At 35.2% G+C, this 26,317-nt stretch overlaps 1 protein-coding gene across 2 annotated transcripts; it reads left to right on the plus strand.

The window, feature by feature from the left end:
• Positions 1 to 1,199: 1,199 nt before the first annotated feature.
• LOC122006260 lies at positions 1,200 to 23,803 on the plus strand. Of its 2 annotated transcripts, XM_042561693.1 has the most exons (7): positions 1,200 to 1,469; positions 2,198 to 3,469; positions 20,484 to 20,539; positions 20,671 to 20,904; positions 22,045 to 22,336; positions 23,052 to 23,248; positions 23,424 to 23,803. In XM_042561693.1, exons 2-7 carry the CDS (start codon positions 2,276 to 2,278, stop codon positions 23,575 to 23,577), a joined length of 2,127 nt encoding a protein of 708 aa, XP_042417627.1. In that variant the 5' UTR covers positions 1,200 to 1,469; positions 2,198 to 2,275; the 3' UTR covers positions 23,578 to 23,803. The 2 variants fall into 2 exon arrangements, with proteins under 2 accessions (XP_042417627.1, XP_042417628.1); XM_042561694.1 differs by lacking the exons at positions 23,052 to 23,248; positions 23,424 to 23,803 and adding an exon at positions 22,702 to 23,028.
• Positions 23,804 to 26,317: the final 2,514 nt, after the last annotated feature.

The raw sequence follows: 26,317 nt of genomic DNA on the forward strand, positions 1-26,317 counted from the left end.
TGAAATTATTTTATCAAATTTGGAGCTTATTTATTTATAAATGTAAATTATTAAGAATTTATTTATTTGAAGAAAATTGAAAATTTGAAATGAAAAGAAAATTGGGTTAATGGGTACCCGAATCGAATAATCCGAATTAGTTTCGGATAATTCGGTTTGGTTTATAGGTAATTCGGTTTGGTTCTTGGTTGAATTTAGAAAATTATAAAATCCGAATAACCCAAATAATCCGCATCGAACCAAATGAACACCCCTAATTGGCAATGGTAATCCATGCAACTGGGTGTCGAATATGACATTTTTTTTTTCTGCGTCTAATATTCCGTTCTTGCAATCATTAATTTTGAAGAGGATGGTCCGGTCTGATCTTACAGAATGATTATTAGATATATAAAAAAAATAATCCGATGTATGACACTTCCGTTATGCAGGATTTTAAGGAAGAATATATTGTACATAATTTTATCTTATCTTTTTAAAAAAGTTATTTTTAGAATTCGAACCGTAATTTTTTATCATAAAATAATAATTTTACCTCCTCTTCCAAATATTAGATATATAAATCTAAAAAATACAGGTGCACGAGCGATTTAGCATCACAAATAATTTGAACATGATTAATATGAGAATTAAACTTAAATCTGGTTACATAAATATACCACTCCATTGTTTATTATCACACCGTGACCTACGGGCAACACTGCACATGACTTGTATACAGGATCGGGAGATTCCGGAAATAAAAATGTTTGCACGTCTTCCGCCTCTAATTTCACCCCTAGACAGGAATTTTGTCAATTACGAATAAATAATTATGGAGTTATACCTCAACCGTCGTATTCATGATGTTGATCCCGAGCTCAACAGCCTTCCTGGAACCGGATCTGAGCCAACCCGACCCGGGAACCTACCAGGCATCAAATTAGTCAACCGCAAAGCCTCCCTAAATTATATTTGATTGATATATGAGAATCGGATGTGGGCCAACTCGACCCGTAAAATATCAACCCGCGATTCATGCAGGTTCCCGGAACTGGATCCCAGCCAAAGGTCACTGCTCGCCCTTTCCCCGCACCTAATCCAGTCCTGTGGGCTCCTCGACGTGCAGTGGACACGTGCTTTGGATCAAGTATCATTCTACCTTGTATTATACAATAACTTTTGGATCTAATCTTGAAAGTATGCTCGTAACTCGTGAGCCATCAGTATCTTCTGCTGCAATTCCCGCTCCGTCTCCCATCCGATTCAACCTTTTTCTTCTTCTTCTTCTTCGTCATTATCATCTGACCTAATCTCTCTATTTCTTTTCAGTCCTCACGTCTTCAAAAATACCTCTCAATTTGGTTTCCTTATCAATTTCTTTGAAGATTTATTTTCCCCCTTTATGGTCAACAAGTCAATTGATTTGACCTGGCTGAGGAGTCTGGGTTCTTCCATGTAGCCACTGCGGGAGCGCGTCTCATCAGCTGGTTAGTTCATGATAACTCCTTTTCTGATGTTTGGTTTTTTGACGACGTGGATTCTCTTGTTTCCGATTTCTGCTCCTCCGTACTTAGGGTTTTGGAAAGAGACCAACTTGATGCGACTGTATCATTTTAGACGTAGAAATGAAGTACAAGTCATGCGATACTGTTCTAATCATTCTATTCATGGGGAGAACGCGGTTTTTTTTTTTTCCTTTTTTTTTTCTCTTTGGTATTTGGATACTGGTGGAAACGCCCTAACGATTTATCAATCCTTGTTTATTTTGTTGAAAAGGAGATTATATTCTGTTTGAAACCATTGCTTGTTGGGTATGTCTTCAATTGCAAACTTCCCTCCCTTTTTATTTAAATGCTGGAATGGCGTCCTTGTCCTTCCCTGTTACATTATTTTGAAATCTGAAGTCGTTCCTTCTTTAAATGTTGAACGCTCCAGTAAATCTATGTAAAGTCAATCAAAATTTCTGTTTGAATCAATACAAAAATATATTATTATCACCTAAATCTATATGATGGTCGGATAAGAAGGTGTAAAGAGTATCTAACCAAGTTGGAGTGAACTATTTGCCAGAAGTTTGCCGCTTTAGTTGTTAATTGCCTGATAGAAGAAATTCAGTTTTAAGAAGATGCTGCTGCTAAGATTTTATGGAAACAATAGGGTTAGCCTCTTCCTACATGATAATTGAGCAATTTTCTCTGTTCATTTTTTTTTTCAGAGTTATATTATTAAGGCTTTTAAGGATTAGGTTGACTGAGAAGCACTGGGTAATCCAACAAAGCACAATTGTAACACTATGGATGAAAGAGTGATTTGTGAGGGGAATTTTGTCCTCTCGTCAAAAACACAGGCTTCTGCAACCAGTCCATGTGATGTTCCTAGCAAGGATGAAGGGAATCTATCAACTGTTATGGAATCTATAAATATTAATGAAGAGGATCATAATGAGTTGAACAAACAGAAGCATGAAGCTAAAAATCTGGATCAAGTTTTGAAGCAACAGGAAAAGGCAAGTACAGTGTTAGATGGACAAAATTTGACAGAGGTGAATCAGCTTTCAGAGGGAGTTACTGTCGAGGAGAAGGATGCAGACCCTGTTTTTGATGGAACTGAGGCTCCTGAATTGGAAACTGACAAGGCATTTTCAAGCCAAAATATGGATCCTGCTGATCCAGAAGTGCAAGTGTATGCTTGGCCTGAAAAAGCTGTTGCTTTGAGAAACTTCGTTAGGGAGAAGAGTGCAGTTGCTGTTTCTACTATGCTTCGTCGCCTTTCTAGCAAAAAAAATCAAGAGGAACTTGGCGATTACAATGATATAGTCACAAAGGGTCATGATAAGGATCAAGATGTGGAAACTGATTCCAAGGAAAATAAAGTCTCACCAAAGGACGGTGAACAATCACTATGGAACCCTCTAAATTTCATGAAAATTAGACGCAATGCGGATTCTCAAAGCAAAACTGATCATTTAGAACATGCTTCTTTTGATAATTTACTACAAGAAACAATACAGCGAAGGATTATAGTGTATACAAGGCTTGGATGCCAAGAGTGTAGAATGGTTAGATCTTTATTGAATATGAAGAGACTCAAATATGTTGAGATCAACATTGATATTTTTCCTACTAGAAAGCTTGAGTTGGAGAAAAGAACAGGCTCTTCTGTTGTTCCCAAGGTGTATTTAAATGATTTCCTAGTTGGAGGACTTGATGAACTGAAGGCCATGGACGAGTCAGGACAGCTTGATGAGAAAATTAAAGATCTTTTCATTGAGGAATCTATACCTACAGCTCCTTTGCCACCATTGCCTGGTGAAGATGATGAGTCTGGTAATGGAACAATTGATGACATGGCCTCAATTGTCAGAAAGATGAAAGAGTCAATTATTATAAAGGACAGATTCTATAAGATGCGGAGGTTTAGCAATTGTTTTGTTGGGTCTGAAGCTGTAAACTTTCTGTCTGAAGATCAGTATTTTGAAAGAGAAGAGGTTAGTTTCCCTAGTAGTTTGTAGCCTTCTTTTCCTCTGACGTTTACTTAAGATTTAGAAGTTGAGATTATTCTAAAACCTATGTTATGTTAGTTGTAAAATGACATCTTTTTTTCAATATCCTCATATGAATACTTATACAACCCCTGTGTTTATTACAAGATAACTAATTAATATAAAAAGTAAAAACTAAGAACCTTGACTTGGTAACATAATGACCATCTAATATAATATGATTAGATAATTTATCCCTATTTTTTGTTTCATTTAATGGTAAAATAAGATTTTGCCCTATTTTAAGATGTTTCATTTAATGGTAAAGTAAGATTTTGCTATGATCCTTATTCTAAGATAATTTGTTTAATGGTAAAATAAGACCTTGCTAAGAACAAAGTAGCCTTATCTCCCATGAGTCCATGATGCTTAACCATCCTCTTTTTTCTATGAGTTAGGGATCAACTAGGCTAAGAAGTGAGTTAGGCTAGGGAAGGAGAACTGCTTCTCTAGTTTGTGTTCCCTTAGAAGGGGAAAAAAATTAGTTTCTACTAGGGTTTTGTGGTATCGTGTCGCTCGATATAGGTGGTTTTTAGTACTCGACATCAAAGCCCCATTGACATGTGCTACACAAGACTCCTATGGTCGGTTACAAGTTTGCTTGCATGCTCATGTTGGTACAGAATGAAACAAAAGGAATCCTTCGAAGGACTCCTTTTGTTTTTTTGGATAGGTAAATAAATTAAGGATAACAATGGATCAGATTTGGATTGGATTCCATATCCCCATCCTCATCCTCATTTATTATATCCATCTCCATTCCCATCCCCATCGGATTTTCAACTTTCATCCCCATCTCCATACACGGATTGGATATCCATCCCCATACCCATCAAAGGATTGGATATACTCTATGGTAATGATTTTCTTCATTACATCCAACTCCAACAAAAACAAATTAGAATTAACATCATATCCAAAAAATATAATTACACAAAAAGATTAAACATCTATAGCATACTTCTAATTTAATCATATTCAATAAAAATAGATTAGCACCAACAAAAATAGTTAGTGGGTTTTGGAAAAATAATTTTATATATATATATATATATATATATATATATATATATTATTTAATCAAGTATTCGGGTTGGGTATGGGTAGGATTCTGCTAGACCTCCATACTCGATTATCCGTTTATTTAATCGAATCCAAAAAAAATCCCTCCATACCCTCCTTCATTCGGATCGGATATTAGATCCTCCATCGGATTCGGAGGAAATTGTCATCCCTAAAATAAATATTATCTAAATGAAAAATAATGTACAATCTGGATTGGTATTGGGTGTACCCAATCTAGGTTCGAATGTCCTAAACACTTAGTCAATACAACTTAGCGGATAGATTAAGTAGGTGTAGTGGTCTGCTTGTTTGCATCAGATACAAATTCTAATAAGGAACAACCATAACAGCTGCCTAGCCTTAGCCTACATAGCAGATACGCAAAGTGTGCCTGACTACAACACTTGTCAACCTTTTAAACCCTAGGATCATTCTTCATAGAAATCGCGTTTGGCATGGAAGAAAACTGGGAAGATTAAAGGAAAAAAAATTGAACGAAGAGGAATTGTTATTATTAATTTTCAACTAGACATTACATCAATAAATAGAAGATACAAAGTACTGAAATAGGAACAAATAAAAGAAAGGAAATATCAGAAATGGAAATTACTAAAATCAGAGATTATTTTATGATTTTCCAAGATTCTTTCCATTTTATGCAATCATTATCTTAAAGATTATTTCTTGATTTTATGCAATCAGTATCTCCTAATTTTCCAACACTCCCCTTCAAGTTGGTGCATAAATATCAAGTCCAACTTGCTTATAATTGTTCAAAGTTGACTCTTGCAAGTCCCTTCATCAAGATATCAACTATTTATTGGTTAGAAGGTACAAATGGTAAACAAATGGTCCCAGCTTCAATTTTCTCCTTTATAAAATGTCGATAAATCTCAATGTGTTTCCTTCTATCATGTTGGAATGAAATATGAGCAATGCTTATTGCGGCCTTATTATCACAATGAAATATGAACTTCAATGGAAGTTCTATGGGGTTTTTGATCTCTTCAAGTATTTTGCATATCCACAACACCTCATAGACTCCTTGAGCCATTGCTCTAAACCGAACTTCTGCACTACTTCTGGCTACAACACTTAGTTTCTTATTTCTCCATGTTATTAGGTTTCCCCATACAAAGGTGGAGTATCTTGAAGTGGATCTCCTGTCATTAACTGATCTTGCCTAATTTGCATAAGTAAACACATAAAGTCTTTCTAAAAAGTAGGCCTTTTATGGGAGTAGTCTTCAAATATTTCAGAATTCTATAAACAACCTCAAAGTGTTCTTCAAATTGTGCATGCATGAACTGACTCACAACACTGACTGGGAAAGCAATGTCTGGCTGAGTATAAGATAGGTAAATTAGTTTCCCAACTAACCTTTAGTATCTACTAGTAACACAACCCAGAGTTTTATATTATGATCCATGGGAGTCTCTGCGAGTCTACAACTACTAATTCCTGTTTCCTCCAAGAGATCAAGGATATACTTCCGTTGAGAGACAATAATACCTTATCTAGAGTGAGCGACTTCCATACCAAGGAAATACCTTAATGTTCTCAAATCCTTGATCTCAAATTCAATTGCTAAGCTTTTCTTCAGTCTTTCCACTTCAATCACATCATTACTTGTGAGAATAATATCATTCACATACACTATCAGTACAACAATCTTTCCTTCGGTGGAAAATTTTAAGAATAATATATGATCTGTTTGTCCTTGAGTGTATCCTTGCTTCTTCACTGATTGAGTAAATTTCGCAAACCAAGCTCTCAGATATTGCTTGAGACCATACAAAAACTTTCTTAATTTACACACCTTTAAGCCAAATTTCTCATCAAAGCTCGGTGGACTATCCATGTACACCTCCCTTCTAAATCACCATTGAGGAAGATATTTTTTACATCTAATTGTAGCAAAGGCCAGTCTAGATTAGCATAAAAGTACTCTCACCGTATTTAGTTTTGCAATGGGAGCAAATGTCTTAGAGTAATCAACACCATAGGTTTGAGTGAACCCTTTGGCTACCAATCTAGCCTTATATCTCTCCATTGATCTGAGTTATACTTCATAGTGAAAACCCACTTACATCCCACAGTACTTTTCCTTGTTGGTAGTGTAACAATCTTTCAAGTATTATTCTTCCCAAGAGCTCTCATCTCCTCAAGCATAGCTTCCTTCCACTTTGGAACTTGTAGGGCTTCCTGTACATATTTAGAAATGTTTACACAGGGTAATTGAGAACAAAAAGTGATAAGAGATTAAGACAAATTTGAATATGACACAAACTTAGATATAGGATGTTTGGTACAAGATTTGTCACCTTTTCGAAGAGATATTGGTATGTTAGACTCAGATTGACTATCAAACTTTGGAAGAGAATTATCAGTACTATGATGAAGATTCTCCCTTGGCTCGGAATCACGACTATGCCGTAGAGATGATTCATCTTTCCCGTTCAGATGATTCTTTCTCAAGTAGACGATTCCCTTCCAAGTTTGTTCCCCTTCCTTAAATCTATTACCTATCATATCATGTTGTGACATTGTACTAGGTTTTTTTTCACAATTTTGTTTTTCAGATTTTTGATTGTCAAATGTACGCCTGGATTCAGTAGAAACATTACTCATTATGAGAGGAGTTTCAAAGAATGATCCTTCGCCATTTATTATTTGTGCAGAGGTAGTAGGCTCAAATCCAAGCATATCATTTGACAAAAAATATATCATTAAAGTTAGTAAATGGATCTTCCCTTAAACTCTCCCCCTTGAAGATGAATGTTCTTAAAAAGAGGTTGTGTTTCAAAAAATGTGACATCCATTGCCACAATTTTTTTTGATATCGAATTATAACACTTATAACCTTTTTGCGTAGGAGAGTAACCCACGAAGACACATTTTCTTGCCCTTGTCTCAAGTTTTCCGGTTATCCTATGTTCATGAACAAAAGTTGTGCAACCAAATATTTTTAATGGTAAATTAGCGGAAAGACGAACGGTAGGAAAACATGTTGTAAATGTATTGAATGAAGTCTTAAATTATAGAACTTTAGATAACATTCTATTAATTAAATATGTAGCAGTTAAAATAACTTCACTCCACAAATATTTTGGTACTTTGGTTGAAAAAAGTAATGCTCGGGCTATCTCCAAGAGGTGTTTATTTTTTCTTTTCGCAATACCATTTTGTTGAGGTGTATCTATACATGAACTGTGATGAACTATCTCTTTTTCAAATTTTTTTTTCTTCCTAAGATTATGTTAAAATACTCCTTCTCATTGTCACTTCTAAAAATCTATATGGTAGTTTGAAATTGAGTCTGCGCCATATTGAAATTTTTTTTAAAGACTTGTTCAACTTCTGATTTTTCCTTTAATAAATACACCTAGCAAAGTCGAGTATGATCATTAGTAAATGTCAGAAAACATTTCGTATTAGAGGGGGTGCTTATCTTATTAGGACCCTAAACATCACTGTGGATTATGGTAAACGGTTTTGATGGCATGTATGGCTGTGATGGGAAGAATGTGCGGTGATGCTTTGCAATCTGAAGGAAGTAGAGTCCTCCACTTAGTTTAGCACCGCCAATCATCCTCCTTGAGGCCCAATCCTGAATACACAGTGAGATGAAAAGAAATTAGCTTGACAATTTTGATCATGGACCAATTTACTGACAGATAAAAGGTTAAAAGACAATTTTGGAACATTAAGAACATCATTTAGAGTGAGCAATCCATGACTTATCAATTTCCATGTCAATATTTTGGGACTTATCTCCTCTCCACGTGATGCATGCTAATCGCAAGTGCATGGTTGTCGTAAGTAATAAAATTACCGTATTCTGGGACTGTGTTATTAACTATCAAGTTACATACAAAGTAGGTTATCTAGACGAATCAAAATGAGGGAATAGCTGTGAAATTAAAGCAAACTAAGAAAAACTAAGAGAACTTATCAACTTAATGAAAAGCAATGAGAAAACCAGTTCTTAAGACAACCCTATTCTGATGGTCATTGAATCAAGATAGACCCTTTATGCCCTGTGACATTCAATGTTATCCTCGAGAGCTACTTTCATGATAAAAAACTCAAGTTCAGTTTTACAATTTCGAAACCCTGACCTCTAATTTATGCAAACGTACATTAATACATTCACAATTAAGGATGCTAAACTAAATCAAAAAAGATCTTATCATTAATAAAAGAGAAAAGTCACAAACAACAATCATCAACTCATCATCGGGCTACTTCCTAATCCTAGAATAAGGAAAACTACTTCATAGGGTTAGAGATACAAGCCATTGACATCTGATAGCTCCTTTGATGTCATGGATGTAGCCTCCTCTTCGATCCCTTGTTACTAGATGCCTTGTAGCCACCTCCTCTTGTTCCCTTTTATAGCTCAGAACCCTAACAGAGTTCACTAAAAATAAGAGGAGGCTAACAAAATTTCCTAAAAATAAAGGGAGACACGTCTTGAAACCCTGATCCATGGCTGTGGAGTGTTCCACGGGCTGGCCGTGGATCGTTCTGCCTGGATTTTCCTCATTGCTTTGTATGGACCACGACTACGATGGCTACCACAGGCTGGCCGTGGTTCTGGTTGCTTGTCCCAATTCGATGCTCCATGGCCGCCCTTCTTCCGGGATGATCCAAGACTGTAGTGGCTACCTCGGGCTGGCCATGAATCATTATGTCATGTGCTTCTTCGGACTTTGCATCTCCAAGCATGCTCTAATGTCAAAAATCTCCACTTCCTATCAATATAAAACATAAACCGTAGTCATCCGAACTAAAAAGATGAAATAAATGCAAACACTAGAAGTTTACACAAAATATGCTCATGTAATGCAACAAATGCATGCTAAATAAGACCGAAAACATATAAATGATTCACACACATCACCATGTCAGCTTCTAGAGACTTATCCACTTTTGTATTAGTTACCATGACAACAACTTATGCTATGTCAGTTGCCATTTTAGTGATACTATGCTAATCCAGTCAATTGATCAAGCTTATCTGGTTGCTTGATTTGTTTGGTTGACCAAAAATACTTTTCAGTCGCTTGAAAAATATGATTTTTTCATGTAGCACAAGACTGCTAAACTTTGCTTGACTACTCAGGACTGCTAAGCTTTGTCAAATGTCCAGTTCTGCTGACCCATGACCCACTAGACTTTATCTATCTAGTGTTCAGTCCTCCTGCCCCACTAGGGCTTCTTCTGCCTAGTGTATGGTCCTCCTAACCTACTCATGCTTTATTGTGTTTGGTGTCTAGTTACCTGTCTAGTGTCCGGTCCTATTGACCACTAGAGCTTCTTCTGCCTAGTATTCGATCCTTATGACCTACTAGTGCTTTTCCTGTTAAGTGACCTATATCTGTACACTTAACACACAAGTTAGATCTTCCAATATATAACTTTAAACTTTTATTATATATCAAAACTTGATTATTTAGTGCTGCTTGCACTAACATACGATAGCTCCTATTGGGTCAACACTAGTAGTAATTCATTGGTCGTTGTTCCTATTCACCACCTGTTGGCCAAGACCAAGCCTTTGCTGCCAGTCAAAATAACCTGATTTGGAGGTCCGTGGTCGAGAAGAAAGCCACCGCCATTTGCACAACAGTTCCTTACCGCATGTGCACCCAATCTCGCATCCTCTGCTTTAAATACAAGAATCTAAGCAGTTCCTCTATTTTGGCCCAAGTGTTGTGTTGCTTCCAATCGAGCCCAAGTACACAGTTTGCTATTCTTGATCTTGACAATTCTCATCACTCAATCTCCACCTCGCTATGCCCTTCCTTATTAGAACTGGACGCACTAAAGGGGGTGGGAGGTGGGTGGGGTGAATAACGCTCACTTTCTTTTCTTTTCATGTTAGTCTTGCTTGTCTACAAGTTGGTATGCATCGGATTATAAAAAATATAACAAACATAAACAAGAACACGCACACACCAGATTTTTAATGTGGTTTGCAACCCCCTAGAGTTCCTACTCCACGGCTGTGCCTCAAATGCGAGCACTATTGTTTTTCTCATTTTCGGACACCTTCCGCGGTGGAGAAACCTCTTACAGGTTCATAGTCACAAGCAAAAACAAAACAACAATTAAGCAACTAAGTAATTAATAACATGAATAAATAATATTGCTAAGAAGATCACTCTAGAAGCCCTGAATGCCTCACACTCTTCATGGATCACTTGACTAGAATGGACTTTGAGAGCACAAGAGTCTAAATGATATGATGATATTCTAAACCTCGAGCCCTTGTCCTCTTTTTATAGCACTCTGTTGATGTGGCACCTATTTGATTCAGAAGCTTTCCGGGCGCCTAAGCCCTTGCGGACTCCAATCTGATCTCGCAAACTTCGGATCTTGCTGACATGGCGACTTCTGTCGCCTAGAGCTTGGTCAACTCCAATTCGTTGACCGCTTCTCTCGGATCTGATCTCACCTGGTCCTTTCGGGTGTTAACTAGTTTCGGTCGTCCGACCCTTTAAGTCAATCAAACCACTTCTGATCTCCCGAACCTTTCGGTCGACCATACCACTTCTGATCGCCTAGATCCTTTGAGTCCACTCCATCAACTTTAGCTTCCTACAATACAGAGTTAAATACAAACAATATACGGAATATGTTACCCATTATCTGGTCTTCCTCACCTACTAGACTTTCTCACTTGCTTGGACTCCATTCTTCCAAGACTTAGAGTTTACTCCTCTAAGACTTGGACTTCACTCCTTCAAGACTTCTTAGTACCTAGGATTTTTCCTTTTTCAAGCATTCGACCCCTTTGACTTGCTTGGACTTTTCACTTGCTAGACATTCGGGTCTAGACTTTCCCTTGCCTAGGTCAACCTTAACCTGTTAGGACTTCTCATTCTTGCCTAGGTCAACTTTAACCTATCATGACTTCTCACTTTGCCTAGGTTAACCTTAACCTGTTAGGATTTCTATCCAACTGTCAAACATCTAGTCACCCTTGACCTGTTTGGACTTTTGCCCACTTAGTTGATTGCACTAACAATCATTCCCTTTTTGATGCTTGATAATATGTTTAAGTTAGTCTAATTATTTAACCTAATTTCTCGGTCTTATGCCAAAATCAAAGAATGAGGGTTTCTAACTTAATCCTTTCTTCTCCTCCTTTGACATATATAAGAAAGAATAAGACTATCTACCTTTTAAAACTAGAATCCTAAGGACCTCCTTGGTTATTACAGAAAGAATAAGGCTATATACTTTTTAAAACTAGAATCCTAAGGATCTCCTTGGTTATTGCATCAACAATATTGGTTTTAACATTTAAATTCTCCATCTCTATCTTCTTAAAAGACATAATTTTTTTCTTTTTAAAAAATTATTGAAAAGATTTTCAAGAATAATGTTCAAAAATATTTGTTTAAAAAGTAATTTTCAAAATATTTATTTTGAAACTAATCTACTCTTTTCAAAATAATGAAAATATTTCTAAATTTTCAAAGATATAGATATTTTTCAAATTATTTTCAAAGAGGTATATATATTTAAATAGTTTCAAAATACTTTCCAAACAATATTTTCAAAAATATTTTTCAAACATTTTGAAACTATTTTCAAGGAATTTTCTAATTTTTCTTTTCAAAACATTTTCAAGAATATTTTCAAGTTGAATTTGAAAATTCCCCCTTAAACAATGCTATGTCTTTTAAGAAGTTGAGCTCCCCCTAACTTTGACACTCTCTGATGACAACCTTATTAACCACAAGGAAAAAAAATACCTAGGTGTCTAGGGTTTCACTGGTCAATATTTTAATTTTTCACAAATATAACTATTTTTTGAAAATTTTATAAGTATTTAGCAATCAGTCAATCATGAAATATCATTCAACATTACTATGTAAATGATTGTTTTGAAAATATTTTTTAATAAAATAATTCTATGAATTTTTGAAAATATTTTTCAAAATAATTCCATTTATTTATCGTAGCATCTCACCCGTTGTATGTGTCTCACTATACACATTATATATTTCAACTTTAAGTGATTAATTTAAATGTTTGATGATGAATTTTCTAAGGTAATTTGATTTTGTGTTAGATTCAAACTTATCTTTGGGTCCGTTAAACAAGTGTTTTTAGAATAAGCTTCTAGGCTGTGGCGAGTCTTAGTGACACTTCTTAAAGTAGCCACATGTATTAAACAAAACTTCTCCAAAATGACAAACCTAAGGAACTTAATACTAAGTCTGAGTCTAACTAAGGCCATATTAGATTGAGGTAGCTTCAGTTAGATCCGCTCAGTTAATTGCACTAGGTAGAATTCTCATTATTTAATCTAGACATGCATTAACAGAGTTTACTTAGGTCTATATCATCTCAACCCTTTCTAATACCAAGTTTCAAGATCAAATCCCTTTATCATATTCTATCCTTTTAAAGATAAAAATCTAACACATGGATCATAAATATATGTCATATGAAGCATAACATATAACAATTAATTAAAAATATACATGAAAATGACAACTATTAGATGTAAAGCATGTAACATATCAAGCAAATCATAATTAAATCATTGGTTTCTAATAATGTGTCGAATACATAATTTGACACATTGTATGTTATTCCTTGAATGTGTCAACCAACTTTTGACACATTTTAATTATTATTGTTTTTTTTTGCTTGAGTATGATATTATTAATTTGTTCATCGAAAGGTACTTGATTATAAGATGATGTAATGTTATTTTTATTTTTAAAACTTCTTAATTTTATATAATTTGTATTTTTACTATTTAAAATTTGATTTTCTGAATTTTTAAAATTTAAAAACTCATTTTTTTTGAAATTTTAAAATTTAAATTCTGATTTTTTGGATTTTTAAAATTCAAGAATGATTTTTCAGATTTTTAAAATTCGAAAACTGATTTTCTGGATTTTTGAAAGTTAATTTCTGATTTTTGAATTTTTAGATTCTAAAACCTGTTTTTCTGGATTTCTAAAAATCAAAAACTGTTTTATGATTTTGAATTATTCTAATTAATTAAAATTTTAATTAAACTTTGATTATTCTCTTTAATATTCTAATGAAGATTTTGATTGATCAGATTAATATTTTGATTGATTTGATCACTATTTTAATTGACCTCATTAAAATCTTGATTAAATAAATTAAATAGATTATCATTTTCTTGATTAATCTAATTAAACTAAACATATTATTAATTGTATTTGAATTAATTGAATTAGTCTTTAAAGCTGAATTATTAATTTGATTATCTTGATTAATCTTTTCATTATACTTAATTAAATTCGGATTAATAGAATTAGTATTTATATTTGAATTATTAATCGAATTAAAATTATTTATTAAATTTAAATTAATCAAATCTAAATTATCTTGATCAATTGTATTATTAATTAAATCTGAATTAATTAAATTAATTGAATTATTCTTATTAATTAAATTTGAATTAATCAAATTATTATGACCAAGTAAAATAGAATTATCATGAAAATCTAATTTACTTAGATAATCCAAACTTAAATTAGAAGAGATCATAATTATCTAAATTATCACTGGCATTGAATTTTCATAAACATTAAAATTACCCTCAAACGCTCACCCAGATTCATGGATCTCCTCCACGAACCATGATTCTGTGATGTTCTGATTTCTTGCATTTAAAATACATGTGCTCCTACCTCCTTCACTGTGGCAAGACCATTCTAACACTTATTTTTAAAGTGTGTTTTTTCCCTTCACTTGAAACATATTATATGAAATTTAAATTTTAAACCACAATTCATACCTCTAGCTTGCTCTATTGGTTGTTAATTCAATTGAAGAGCTGTCGGCTAGTCGCGCTAAAGGGGATGGGTGAATAACGTTCTCTTTTCATTTCACGCCGGTCTTGCTTAACTGCAAGTTAGTACACATCGGAATATAAAAATATAACAAACATAAACAAGAACACGTACACATCATATTTTTAACATGGTTCGCAACTCCCCAGGCTTCTACTCCATGGCTATGCCTCAAATGCAAGCCCTATTGTTTTTCTCCTTTTTGAATACCTTCCGTTGACGGAGAAACCTTTTACAGGTTAATAGTCATAGGCATAAATAGAACAACAATTAAGCAACTAATAATTAATAACAAGAATAAATAATACTGCTGAGAAGCTCGCTTCTAGAAGCCTGCATGCCCCACACTCGTCTCGGAACATCGTGGATCACTTGATTAGAATGAACTTTGAGAGCATAAAGTAAGAGTTTGAATGATTTTATGTGATGATATTATGAACCTCGAGCCCCTGCCCTCTTTTTATAGCACTCTATCAAGCTGTTGTTGTGGCACGTATCCGATTGCTTGGAAGCCTTCCGGGCGCTTGGACCCTTGTTGACTTAGCTGCCAATCTTATCCTCATGAACTTCGGATCTTACTGACTTGGCGACTTCCGGTTGCTTAGACCAACTTCGGCCACGTGGTGCTTGGTCAACTATGATCCGTTGATTGTCTGACTCAGACCTTGGATTTGATGTCGTCTAGTTCTTCTAGGCTCTTGGATCAGTTCCGATCGCTTGGATTTTTGAGTTGATCGAAGCACTTCCGATTGCTCGGATCCTCTGATTCTATTCTGTGAACTTCATCTAAGTACAAACAATATACATAATATGTTACTTAGTATCTAGTCTACCTAATCTACAAAACTTTCTCACTTGCTTAGAGTCCTCTAAGACTTTTTGCTTAAAGCTTACTCCCTTGCTTAGAGTTAACTCCTCCAAGAGTTCCGATCACTTGTTTAAGGGCCATCTTCACCTTTGTGTCTTCCATTACTTCCTCCTTTTGTTTCTTGGTCATCCTAGATAATAATAACATTTTATCATCATTATCAAAAGGAAAATCGAAACCTTCCTATGGTTGTCATGGTAATATTGAGGTAGAAGTAGAGTGTTATCTCTCTCTTCCATGATTGAAAATTTCCCTCTAGCCTTGGGATTTGAAAATTTTCTACAGCCATTGTGCTTTGTCGGCGGTTAATCCTCCGAATGCAAATGAAGCTTTGATACTACTTGTTAGGACTAGACGATCGAACTAGAGGGGGTGAATAGAAAACATCCCCAATTTGCAACTTAAGAATTTCTTGCTAACTGCTTATCAAGGTTAGCACAAATAAAAGCACAGAGGAATTAAAAATAAATACACAAACAAACTAAAGACTCAAGGATGTAACATGGTTCAGTAGATCCAAGTCGAACACCGACATTCTTGTGAAGACAAATTGCACATTTGCTAAACCCGATCAACAAGTAACAACCCAAAGTGAAAAGAGAGATCTTCAACCAGAAAAACCAACTAAATAAAAAAATGTTCCCTTTCAAAACCCCTCTCAACCACCTCGAATCAACATAACACCACCCCAGTACACCTTAATGATCAAATCACTAAAACTAGAACGACATGTGCTCCAATTGCCTCCCACGACGGCGTATGGAGATCAGAATTCTTGATTCTCCGCCTAGAATTCCACAGCTAGTTGAGAATCGTGAAGGGTCAAAGATAGCCTTCTCCTACCAGCAAGTTATGACGACGACAGCGAGTGGTGGGCGGCGAGCGTCCATAATGACTGAGAGGGCGAGCGGTGGGCGGCTCGCAAGCATCCACATAAGGCCGTTCATGAGTAGCAGATAGCTCGCGAGCATCCACGCATGACTGCTCGCGAGTGACGGAACTGCCACCAAAATCTCAGATAATGAAAACACACCAACACAGTAAATCCAAGTCGAACACCGACATTCTTGTGAAGACAAATTGCACATTTGCTAAACCGATCAACAAGCAACCGCCCAAAGTGAAAAGAGAGATCTTTAACTAGAAAAACCAACAACTAAATAAAAAAAATGTTTCCTTCCGAAACCCCTCTCAACCACATCGAATCAACATAACACCACCCCACCCCAATACACCTCAATGATAAAAGAGTCACTAAAACTAGAACAACATGTGCTCCAATTGCCTCCTATGGCGGCAATCAGAATTCTTGATCCGTTGCTTGGAATTCCACAGCTAGTAGAGAATCATGACGGGGTCAAACACCGCCTTCTCTTACTAGCAAGTTACGGCGACGACAACAAGTGGTGGGCGGCGAGCGTCCACAAGGACCGAGAGGGCGAGCGGCAGGCGGCTCGTAAGCGTCCACATAAGGCCGCTCATGAGTAGAGGATAGCTCGCGAACATCCACGCACGATCGCTCGTGAGTGGCGGTATTGCCGCCGCCACCCCCCTCTTTCCTCCCCGTAGAGATATTTTTCCACGGTGAAATCCTTTCCCTCACTCATATGCTCCTTTGAGTAAACAGAGCATAACTCATCCGACTTTGGCCATGCCAAGTTGTCTCAATGTGTATATCTCTAAGTCCTGCACGACTAAATACTTATCAAATTCAACCAGAATTCTACCATAAAATCTTTGCCCAATCTATTAAAATATTGATTGTACCCAAACTCAAAGGGAGATTGCACCAACATTATCTATAAACACGATTGACAAAAACTAATTTATATTTTGGGCTTGCACTAATCTATGAGAAAGATTAGATATTATTTGTAGGTCAAGGTGCTATTTACCTCCCTTTAGCATTCCAATATTACTACGATCAATGATCCTAACACATTTTTTTTATCTCTTTGATAGGAAGAGATAGTGGGGTGTTTTGTTATGACCAATATGGAGGTTAGACAAGTAATAAGAATTATAAAATAACATAGTAAATTTAAGAAAACAAATAAAAATAAAAGAACAATGATAAAATAAACAATAAACAGTCAAAGATTAATAAATTATAGTGATATACGAAGCAACAATAGAGAAAATAGGTAACACATAAATAAATTAACCTATTAGTAAGCGACAATATTACCTTGATGTGAGCCTTTAAGGTGGAATTTGCACTGCATAGTCCAAGTCTCGTGGTGTGCCAAAGGAGTGAAATTCAATGGTATTGATGGGGGTAATGTGAGTCCCTCTTCTATAAAATTTGTGCTAATAAATTCTTGTACATCCAAGTCTCTATTGTGTCAATTTGGACCCCTAACGACATCTAATGAAAATATTTTTTTTCCTATAGTTGCTACAATAACAGCAGTCCTTTTTTTAATAACTAAAATGAAAATTTTCTAAAATTAGGTTTTAATGAAACTCAAAACCTATTTTAGCATAGAAGAGCAAGTGACGTTGGTTGGATGAAGCAGCAAAGTGTACAGGCATTATATCAAGGTAGTGGGTAGGGTAGTTGGTGGTTGAGTGGACAAAATTGGGGTTTAGAGTAGGTCGTGTCAAGCAGTGATGTTGGTGTTTATATAGGAGGATCAAGAGGCGTTTGAAGCTGGTGCTCAGTGCTAGAGGGGTTCTTGATGGTGTTGGTAGCTTCGACACATTGGTTTTGCTAGCATTGATGCTAACACAAAAGGAAGGTTGTGCTGGCATAGATGCTAGAGTAGAAGGGCAGTTTTGCTATATCAACTTAGGCACAAAAGAGTGGATTCACTTGCATTGGCTCTAGCACAAAAGGGAGGTTGTGCTAGCGTCGGCATCAGCGTAGAATGGTGGTTCTTGTATAGGTGTTGGCGTAAATTGGTAGTTGGGATAGGGTTACACACAAAAGGCATCAAAAGAGGGTTGGGGTCAATTTGAGGTTGGCAAAAGAGTGGCATGGGTCGTTGATGGCTTACAATGGGAGCCAATCTTTGTGGTATGGTTGTCCAATGCTATCATGGCAAGTGGTGGAGAGGTGGTGAGTGTTGACGATGAGGGAGGGATGGCTGAGTGGGGAGGCAATGGTCACGAGTAATATGAATAAATGATATGGAGGTGGAATGAAAAGTGGTGATAACAGGAGCAAGAAGTTAATGGAAGGGAGGTAGAAGGATGTCAAACAATAGGGGAAGGTGGAGAGAAATGGGTGATGAGGAAGGAAATCACACTAATAGAATGTTGATCAAAGAAGAGGGTATAAAACCAAAGTAGGTTTCAACTCTAATACCAATTAACATAGCATAGTGGACAAATACAAAGAAGAACTTGCCCAAAGGAACAAATTCTCACTAAGAGAATAAAAGGGATTATATTAATCTAAAACATATTTAATATATGGGATCCTGCCCCTTTTAGATTGATAATTAGACTTATTCTCAATGAAATAATGACTCAATAAAAACATATTTGGATTTTCTACAATATTTTTAAAATTTCCAATTATGTCTAAAATATAACAAAATATAAAATTGACAACTTGGACAACTTTGAAAATTAAAGTGTAGCAATGAGTTTCCTTGAAAATTCCTAACATTGTTGTTTGTCTTGTGCATGTTACGTTTTTTTGAGGACAAGTATGTATATCTTTTGTAGAGTGTACATTGCTCTTATATTGTGCGGTGAGAAAAAAGATGAGTAGTTATTTCTTTTTGGAAATAAGAAGGAAAGTTTTGTGTCCAAATCTAAAGCAAGAGGTTGTGGATATGGTGTTAGCCGTATGATTACTCTCTTGTGGCCTAAATTCCATTACGGGGTAGGTTCAAGCTTAACCTTAGGTTAATTGATAGTGCAAGCTTCAGTTAAACACTAACTTAAAAAAGGTACTATTTACCTTTTTGGTTCCTTGCTTTTGTTGATCCATGGATGTCTTTGATTCTTTTTATTCATGTGTCCTTACTTTATTTGTCATGCATATTGCTTATTATCTTGCATGTGTTAATGAAGCCTGCTTGAGTTGTTATCTTTCTTTAATGATTCATGCTTAGAGATTAGTTTTGTTCCTTGATATATGTTTTAGCATGTTCCTACCATGAAAATTTGTAGTATACTTGGTAATATATAGTACATGAGATGGATTAGGGGTTAGGGTCACCAATGCCTACATGGGGATCACATGAGTTTCAAGCATATTACAAGATGTATATCAGTAAGGACTATTAATGCCTAAATAGGATCATGCCACTTTAGGGATGTTACAAGGCGTGTGATAGGGACATTGATGTCAATGTAAGAATCACAGGGCTTTAAGTGACTTTAAGGATACCATGGCATGTGGGTGTTATGATGATTGCTAATACTTGTTATCATGTAATCTCAGGTCAATTTCCTTACGAGGGAAGGAAATTAGGAAGGAAATCAAGTGAAAAACATTCCCTAGAAGCACTTTCCCTCCATTCCTTTTTTTAATGTAAATGAGGAAGGGAAGAAAAAAGACATGAAAATCTTTCCTTAGTTCTCTTTTGTATAGCTTCTATCCAATTTGGATTAAAAACTCACTTTTGCACGCACGGAGCTCAAATTGGAACCTTTTTTTCTCTTTCAAATTAGTTTTTTTTAAAATGTTTTTAATAAATAAAAGTCTACAATTTGGAGATTTTGTGGGTCTGTGATGGTTAGGTGTTATTGAATGACTTGGGATTGCGGGTTTATCCCATTAAGTTTGACAGTTTTAGCAAGAGGCCATAGAGTTTTGGGCATAACTTGAAGTGCCCCTTTCAGTTAATTTGGTGATCCACCTAAATGTGTAGAATATGAATATGCATGGGAGATAACATGGAGATTCGTGACAAAAGTGTTGTATTCATGTAGAGGCAGATAAACTTTACTCACCTTGTTTTCTTGAACGTTCTTATCCCTTGTGCCCTTTTTTTTTCTTTTTAGTATGGTCTAATAAACAATACAAGGGGTATGCTAATAGAATTATACACATCCAAGAAGAAATTGACAATAGAAATAGAAACTTGCATACTTGTGCTCTTATTTGCAAGTGATAATGTAGTGATTTCATTGTGTTTGTTGAAAATGGTAAAAAGCTTTTTTTCTTTTTAAGTAAAATTTACTACTCATGTTCTCTCCCTCTCATATGCAGGCTGTGGAATTTGGAAGAAAGCTCGTTGGCATGCACTTTTTCCAGCATATTACAAAGTAGTAATTCTAGTTCTCTATTGTTTCCATTTATAATATGTTTTCCATGCATATCACTATTGTAAATCATTATTGTGTTTTTAAAATTTCTGTGGTAACCGTATTTTTACCTTTCACTTTTGTGAGTATAGTGAGAACATATTCGAGGATGGAAGCCACTTGTACCGATTTTTGGAACATGATCCAGTCATCATGACTCAGTGCTACAACTTCCCAAGGGGTGTTATTGAAGTCAAACCTAAGCCTATCACTGAAATTGCATCAAGGTTAAGGTTTCTCTCTTATGCGATAATTGAAGCATATGTATCTGAAGATGGAAGGCATGTTGATTACAGGAGTATCCATAGTTGTGAAGAGTTCAAAAGGTTAGTTTCAGCCATACTGAATTTAAAAGCTGATCACACTTTTTCTTAGGAATATATAATGTGCTGCTACCTGCAAACTAGGGTTCTGTTTGCTGGGGAAGCAAATTGTGTTGCTTCTAATTGCAGTTAGCACAACATTTTACATGAATTGTATTTCTGTAGCATGTAGATAATTTGTTCAACTGATTTTATAATGCTTATATCAACTATTTTATAACAACAAGGCTTTTCATTTTCTGCAGCCAGTTTGCTAAACATAACTTGATTTGCTTTCAGATGTGCATCCTTTAGAAGTATTGGCATACTTATCAGTTATTTTTTTCCTTTCTTTATATATTTTTTAAACATTTTTTTTGAAAACTTTGCATATGAAATTCAGTTTCAATAATAACAAAACTGTTCAAGGATAATTAAGATGAATGGACATGAAATTTATATAAGAATTTTAGATTTGCGTGGATCTATTATTCAACAAAGAAATGTTGATAAAGATATCGCTAATAGATAAAGGTATGTGGTTGAAATGGTGAACAGTTTGTGGAATCATATGTGATTGACAGCCATTGCACTCTGAGGTTTGAGAGCAATCCCTATCTATGCCCCTAAATTTCAATCTCCTAAATTATTTCAGTGAAATTTTGGAGAACTATATTTATTGCTTGGTTGTGTAGGATCATTAGATATGATAAACTAAAAAAAATAATATTATCTAGGAGTAACATGTGGAGTTACAATAGATATGAAAGAAAATATGTTGAGATAATATATAAATGTTCTATGACAACCACTAAATTCTAAGGCTGCATGAGTTGAATTGACTAGAGTGTTAAGGATATAGAGAGACCCAAGAGAATTTTGGTTAGGATAATAAATAAAAGATTTAGGTGATTTGAATATTATTAGTTACAGTTTGCATAGAGCTCAGTGCCAATAAGATTCATGTAACCAACTTTAAATACACGACTTCGTGATGCTTGCCACATCATGGTCCCATGGCTTGTTAAAATCGAAACAAAATTGTTTCACCATTCCAAGTTTCAGAAACTGTTATACGTTAATAATATTAATTATACTTAAATGGGAATAATGTTGGTCTTTTTCTAGAGATAACAGACTTTGATTCATTTCTTTGTTTTATAGGTACTTGAGAACAATTGAAGAGCTTCAGAGGGTGGATTTGGAACCCTTGTCACGGGAGGAAAAGCTTGCTTTCTTCATAAACCTCTATAACATGATGGCCATCCATGCAATATTGACATTAGGATTTCCCGCTCGGGCCCTAGAAAGGAGAACATTCTTCGGCGATTTTAAATATGTTATAGGTGGGTGTGCCTATTCTCTATCGGCCATCCATAATGGAATATTAAGGGGGAATCAACGGCCTCCGTATAATATTACCAAGCCCTTTGGACAGAGGGACAAGCGCATAAAGGTAAATATAATAACAGCGTTCTCACTTTGACTGACTGGCTATATTGATCAAATACTACTTTAAGCAAATAAGAATATCTAGGTTGGATGAATGACCCTAACCTCTGTTGTTTTATCTTCTGAGTAAATAATGTATTTGTTTTTTTTTTTTCTTAAATTGTCTACTTTATATTGTCTTCTAGAGGGTCTATAGATGCTACAACTACTAGATCTCTTTTTGGAATTTGTAACATTAAGGCAAGCTGGGAGAAGAAAATAAATAATATTGGTGTTGGATTGTTAGAAGAAAGCAGATGCAAAGACAGTTCTTTTATACACATCATAATGCTATTAGTGTGTTCTCTGACCCCATCATACAACATACAGATGTGCTCTGCTCTGAGCTAGCAAGGGTGTGTTGCAACTTGATAAATTAAGAAAGAGTTAGTTCTAGAGTCTACTTAGACAACAGTGGCTGAGTATGTAGAGCACTCAAAGTGGTTTAGGTGAAGGTTGAAAGCTTCAACTGAAGCACTCTTCCCTATGCTTATGTTCACTGAAGTTTGTGATTATCTGTGATGTGGAGGCTGAAAATGCAATCTGGTATTACTTTGCCTGGACGAAGAGTTTGGACATTCCAAAAAATCTTGGGCTAGTCTGCTCAATTATAATTAATTCAATTAAACAAGAGCTGCTTATTAATTGAGAGTGGAATCTTGTTTGTTTCCTTCAATCAGGTTGCTTTTCCATATCCAGAACCATTAGTTCACTTTGCTTTGGTGTGTGGCACAAGATCTGGACCTGCACTAAGGTGTTACTCTCCTGGAAATATCGACAAAGAGCTAATTGAATCTGCTCGAGATTTCATCAAAACTGGAGGATTATTTGTGGATTCTGAATCTTCAGTTGCATCAATAACAAAGATCTTAAGATGGTAAGTTTTCTTTTGAATTTCTTCTCTTCTTTACTTCAATAAAAACCTGATATAAGCCCCAATTCTTTGTAAATTTTCATATCGTGATGTCACTTTTGTTGCATATCTTCTTTATTAGTCAAGTTATCATTCAAAAAATGTACTAGAGTTAAGTTCATTTTATGATTTTCTTCAGGTACAGTGTGGACTTTGGGAAGAACGAGGTTGAGGTACTAAAACATGCGGCCAACTACCTCGAACCCCAAAAATCTGAGGACCTTCTAGAGTTGCTTTCAAGCACCCAGTTGAAAGTAACCTACCAGCCTTATGACTGGAGTGCAAACTACTAGGAATATATGTGTATTATCTCATTTGCATTCATGTCCTTGAGATTATATTTGGAAAAAGAAAGACTTTCTTCTTATTTATCTAATTTTAGGTTAAATTTTGAAATTTCTTTTTTGGTCTGATTTAATATTGAATGTTTTTAACTGTGGATAAGACATGTTATTGTTGTGTAAGCTTTCTTTCTTATAGTACCAACTTTTGGAAGTCGAGTCAGTTGAATCTTTATAAGGCATCCTGAGTTTTGAATTAGAATTTCGTGTGCCAACTGACACGGTTATGGCAATCAAGAATGAAGATTGTAATTCTGTCAATTAATGTTTCTTTAACAGCAGAGTGATTGATATTTAAATTTGAATTATTGTAAACTTAAAACAAGATAAATTAAGGACACTTGAGTGATATTAAATTAGTAGTCGACTTAGGGTAGTTAACAACAAATTCGGTTCAAAGGAAACGTAGTCGAAGATCGATGATAACGTCAACAAAAGTATCAATTAAAGGATAAGCTGTTCAGGACGAGTTGATTGATGATGTGTTTAGAATTTGATTTATCGAAAACGTCGGAGTAGTCATGAATATGGATTAACAAATATAAAAGGGGAATCAAAGTTGTTTGACTAGACCAACAAAAATTCTAAAAGGGGACTTGAAGTTGTTTGACTCAAAGTTGTTTTATAAAGATTTCTTGACCTTTGAAGATTTCTAAAAGAAGAAAATATATTGATTTCTGAGGAGTGATTCGGCATTCACATCAAAGTTGTTTGACTTGAAGAGCAGCAGCGTGGGAGTTTCAAATCACATCAAATCTCTATACGCTTTTCTTATCTCATCATTCCATTATTGTATTATTATTCAGCAAGTTGTTTGAAAAAGTCATTTTTAAACTCTTAAGTTAAACTGAAATGATTTTCTAAAAGTATTTCTACAATAATGTTTTTTGCTGTGTATTTCAATCAACATTTTGAAAACTTTGATCTATTTTTTGAAATTAAAAAAAAAAAAAAAATTTATTCACCTCTTCTAGCATTAATCAAGCAAACAGTACTTTAATGTTCCTTTCTCAACTAGTTTTTTTCTTTCACAACGTTGTTTTTTTTTCAAAATAGGTTTCAATCTAATAATTTTTTTGACTTCTTATCTCGGCTTTGTTCAATTTTTTTGCAAATATTTTTTTTTTGTTATTGTTCCAACTAATCTTAGTACTTTGAAAAGCTGACTCACTTATCAAGGTATTTGGAAAGTGTTTGATTCAGAGAATTTATATAGGTATGGCTATGCAAGAAGGCTACAATACAACATGACTCTCGTTCTTTAACAATAACAACTTTACTTACTCAAAGGCAAAGATGAAATACTATCTCATGATAGACATTAACATGTGGTTCATAATCAAAGAAGGATTCAACATGCTTGAAGAGGAGTTTGGGGATCTACTGAGTCAATAAAGTAGATAAATGATATCAGGAATAAAGCACAGGCCAATGCTAAAGCCATCTATACATTGCAATGTGGTTTGACACCCTTCATGAACATAAAGGAACTAGGGACAAACTCATCAAACTCCATGAAGGTACAAGTGATTCACATATTGCTAAACTAGATTTAGTAATGAGTCAATTGTAGAAATGTAGTAATAAAGGTGGTGAGACCATGAGCCAACTTCATAGATGATTCAAGGAGATACTCAATGGTTTGACGCAATCAAAGAATAGATAGAAAATCACAACTTAATCAGGTATGCCCTTGAGGTATTTCCCTAGTCCACCTTATGGTCTTCTATTATAATGCCTACAAGCTATCTAGGGATTTATTCATAGTTAAGTTAGATGAATTATTTTATAATTTTTTAATTATATGAATAAGCTTACCTTGAGCCAAAAGTCAAGGATATAACTTTGATTTTGATTGTAGGAAAAGTGAAAACCAAGAAGGAGAAGGTCACTTCTGAATCAGAACACCAGACTGAAAGTGAGGAGGAAGAGACCCTGAACAATAAAATAGCAAATTTCACAAAGAGAATGATGCGAAAAAACAAAGTTTCAGTAAGAGGACATGAAGAAGATGTTATGGGAACCAAATAAGATAAGCCGAACAAAAGGTATGACAAAGTCGAAGTTGAATATAACATGCTTTGAATATAACATGAATGGTCACTACAAGTCAAAGTGTTTAGAGTTGAACAAACTGAAGAAAAGCCCAAGAAAACAAAGGCGCCCCAAGTTACCTGGACTAATCATTCTCAGAGTCTTCAAACGAAGAGGAGCTATGCCAGAAAACTATACACATGGCCTTCATGGCCTATGATCACGGGACGAAAGATACAACCAGAGATCTAGAAGGAGACTCATCCAACGACGAGGATGATCCAACTAGCAACACAGAAGCTTCCAGTAATGATGAGGTAACTAACCCTGAATTAGATAAGTTATATGAAATTGCAGCACGCTTAACAAATGATTTGACTTGAGGAGAAGGTCAAGTCACTTCTAAGGAACTCAAAGACCTTAAGAGGGAGACTTCCTCATCCTCTACTTGCAATGATCAAGTAGGAAACTTGGCTCAAGTTTAGAAACTTGAGAAAGGAATACCTAAGAAAAAACATGGAATGGTTTATAGGACCGGATCGTGAAATTGGGGGTGGGGGTGAATATCGTTCGTTGAAATTTTCTTTTCTTTTTAACAAAACAAAACAGATATACACAACGGAAAAACAAATACGAAAGAAAGACTCGGGTAGTTACT

Source organism: Zingiber officinale, chromosome 7B (assembly GCF_018446385.1).
Source record: "Zingiber officinale cultivar Zhangliang chromosome 7B, Zo_v1.1, whole genome shotgun sequence".
NCBI classification, from domain to species: domain Eukaryota; kingdom Viridiplantae; phylum Streptophyta; class Magnoliopsida; order Zingiberales; family Zingiberaceae; genus Zingiber; species Zingiber officinale.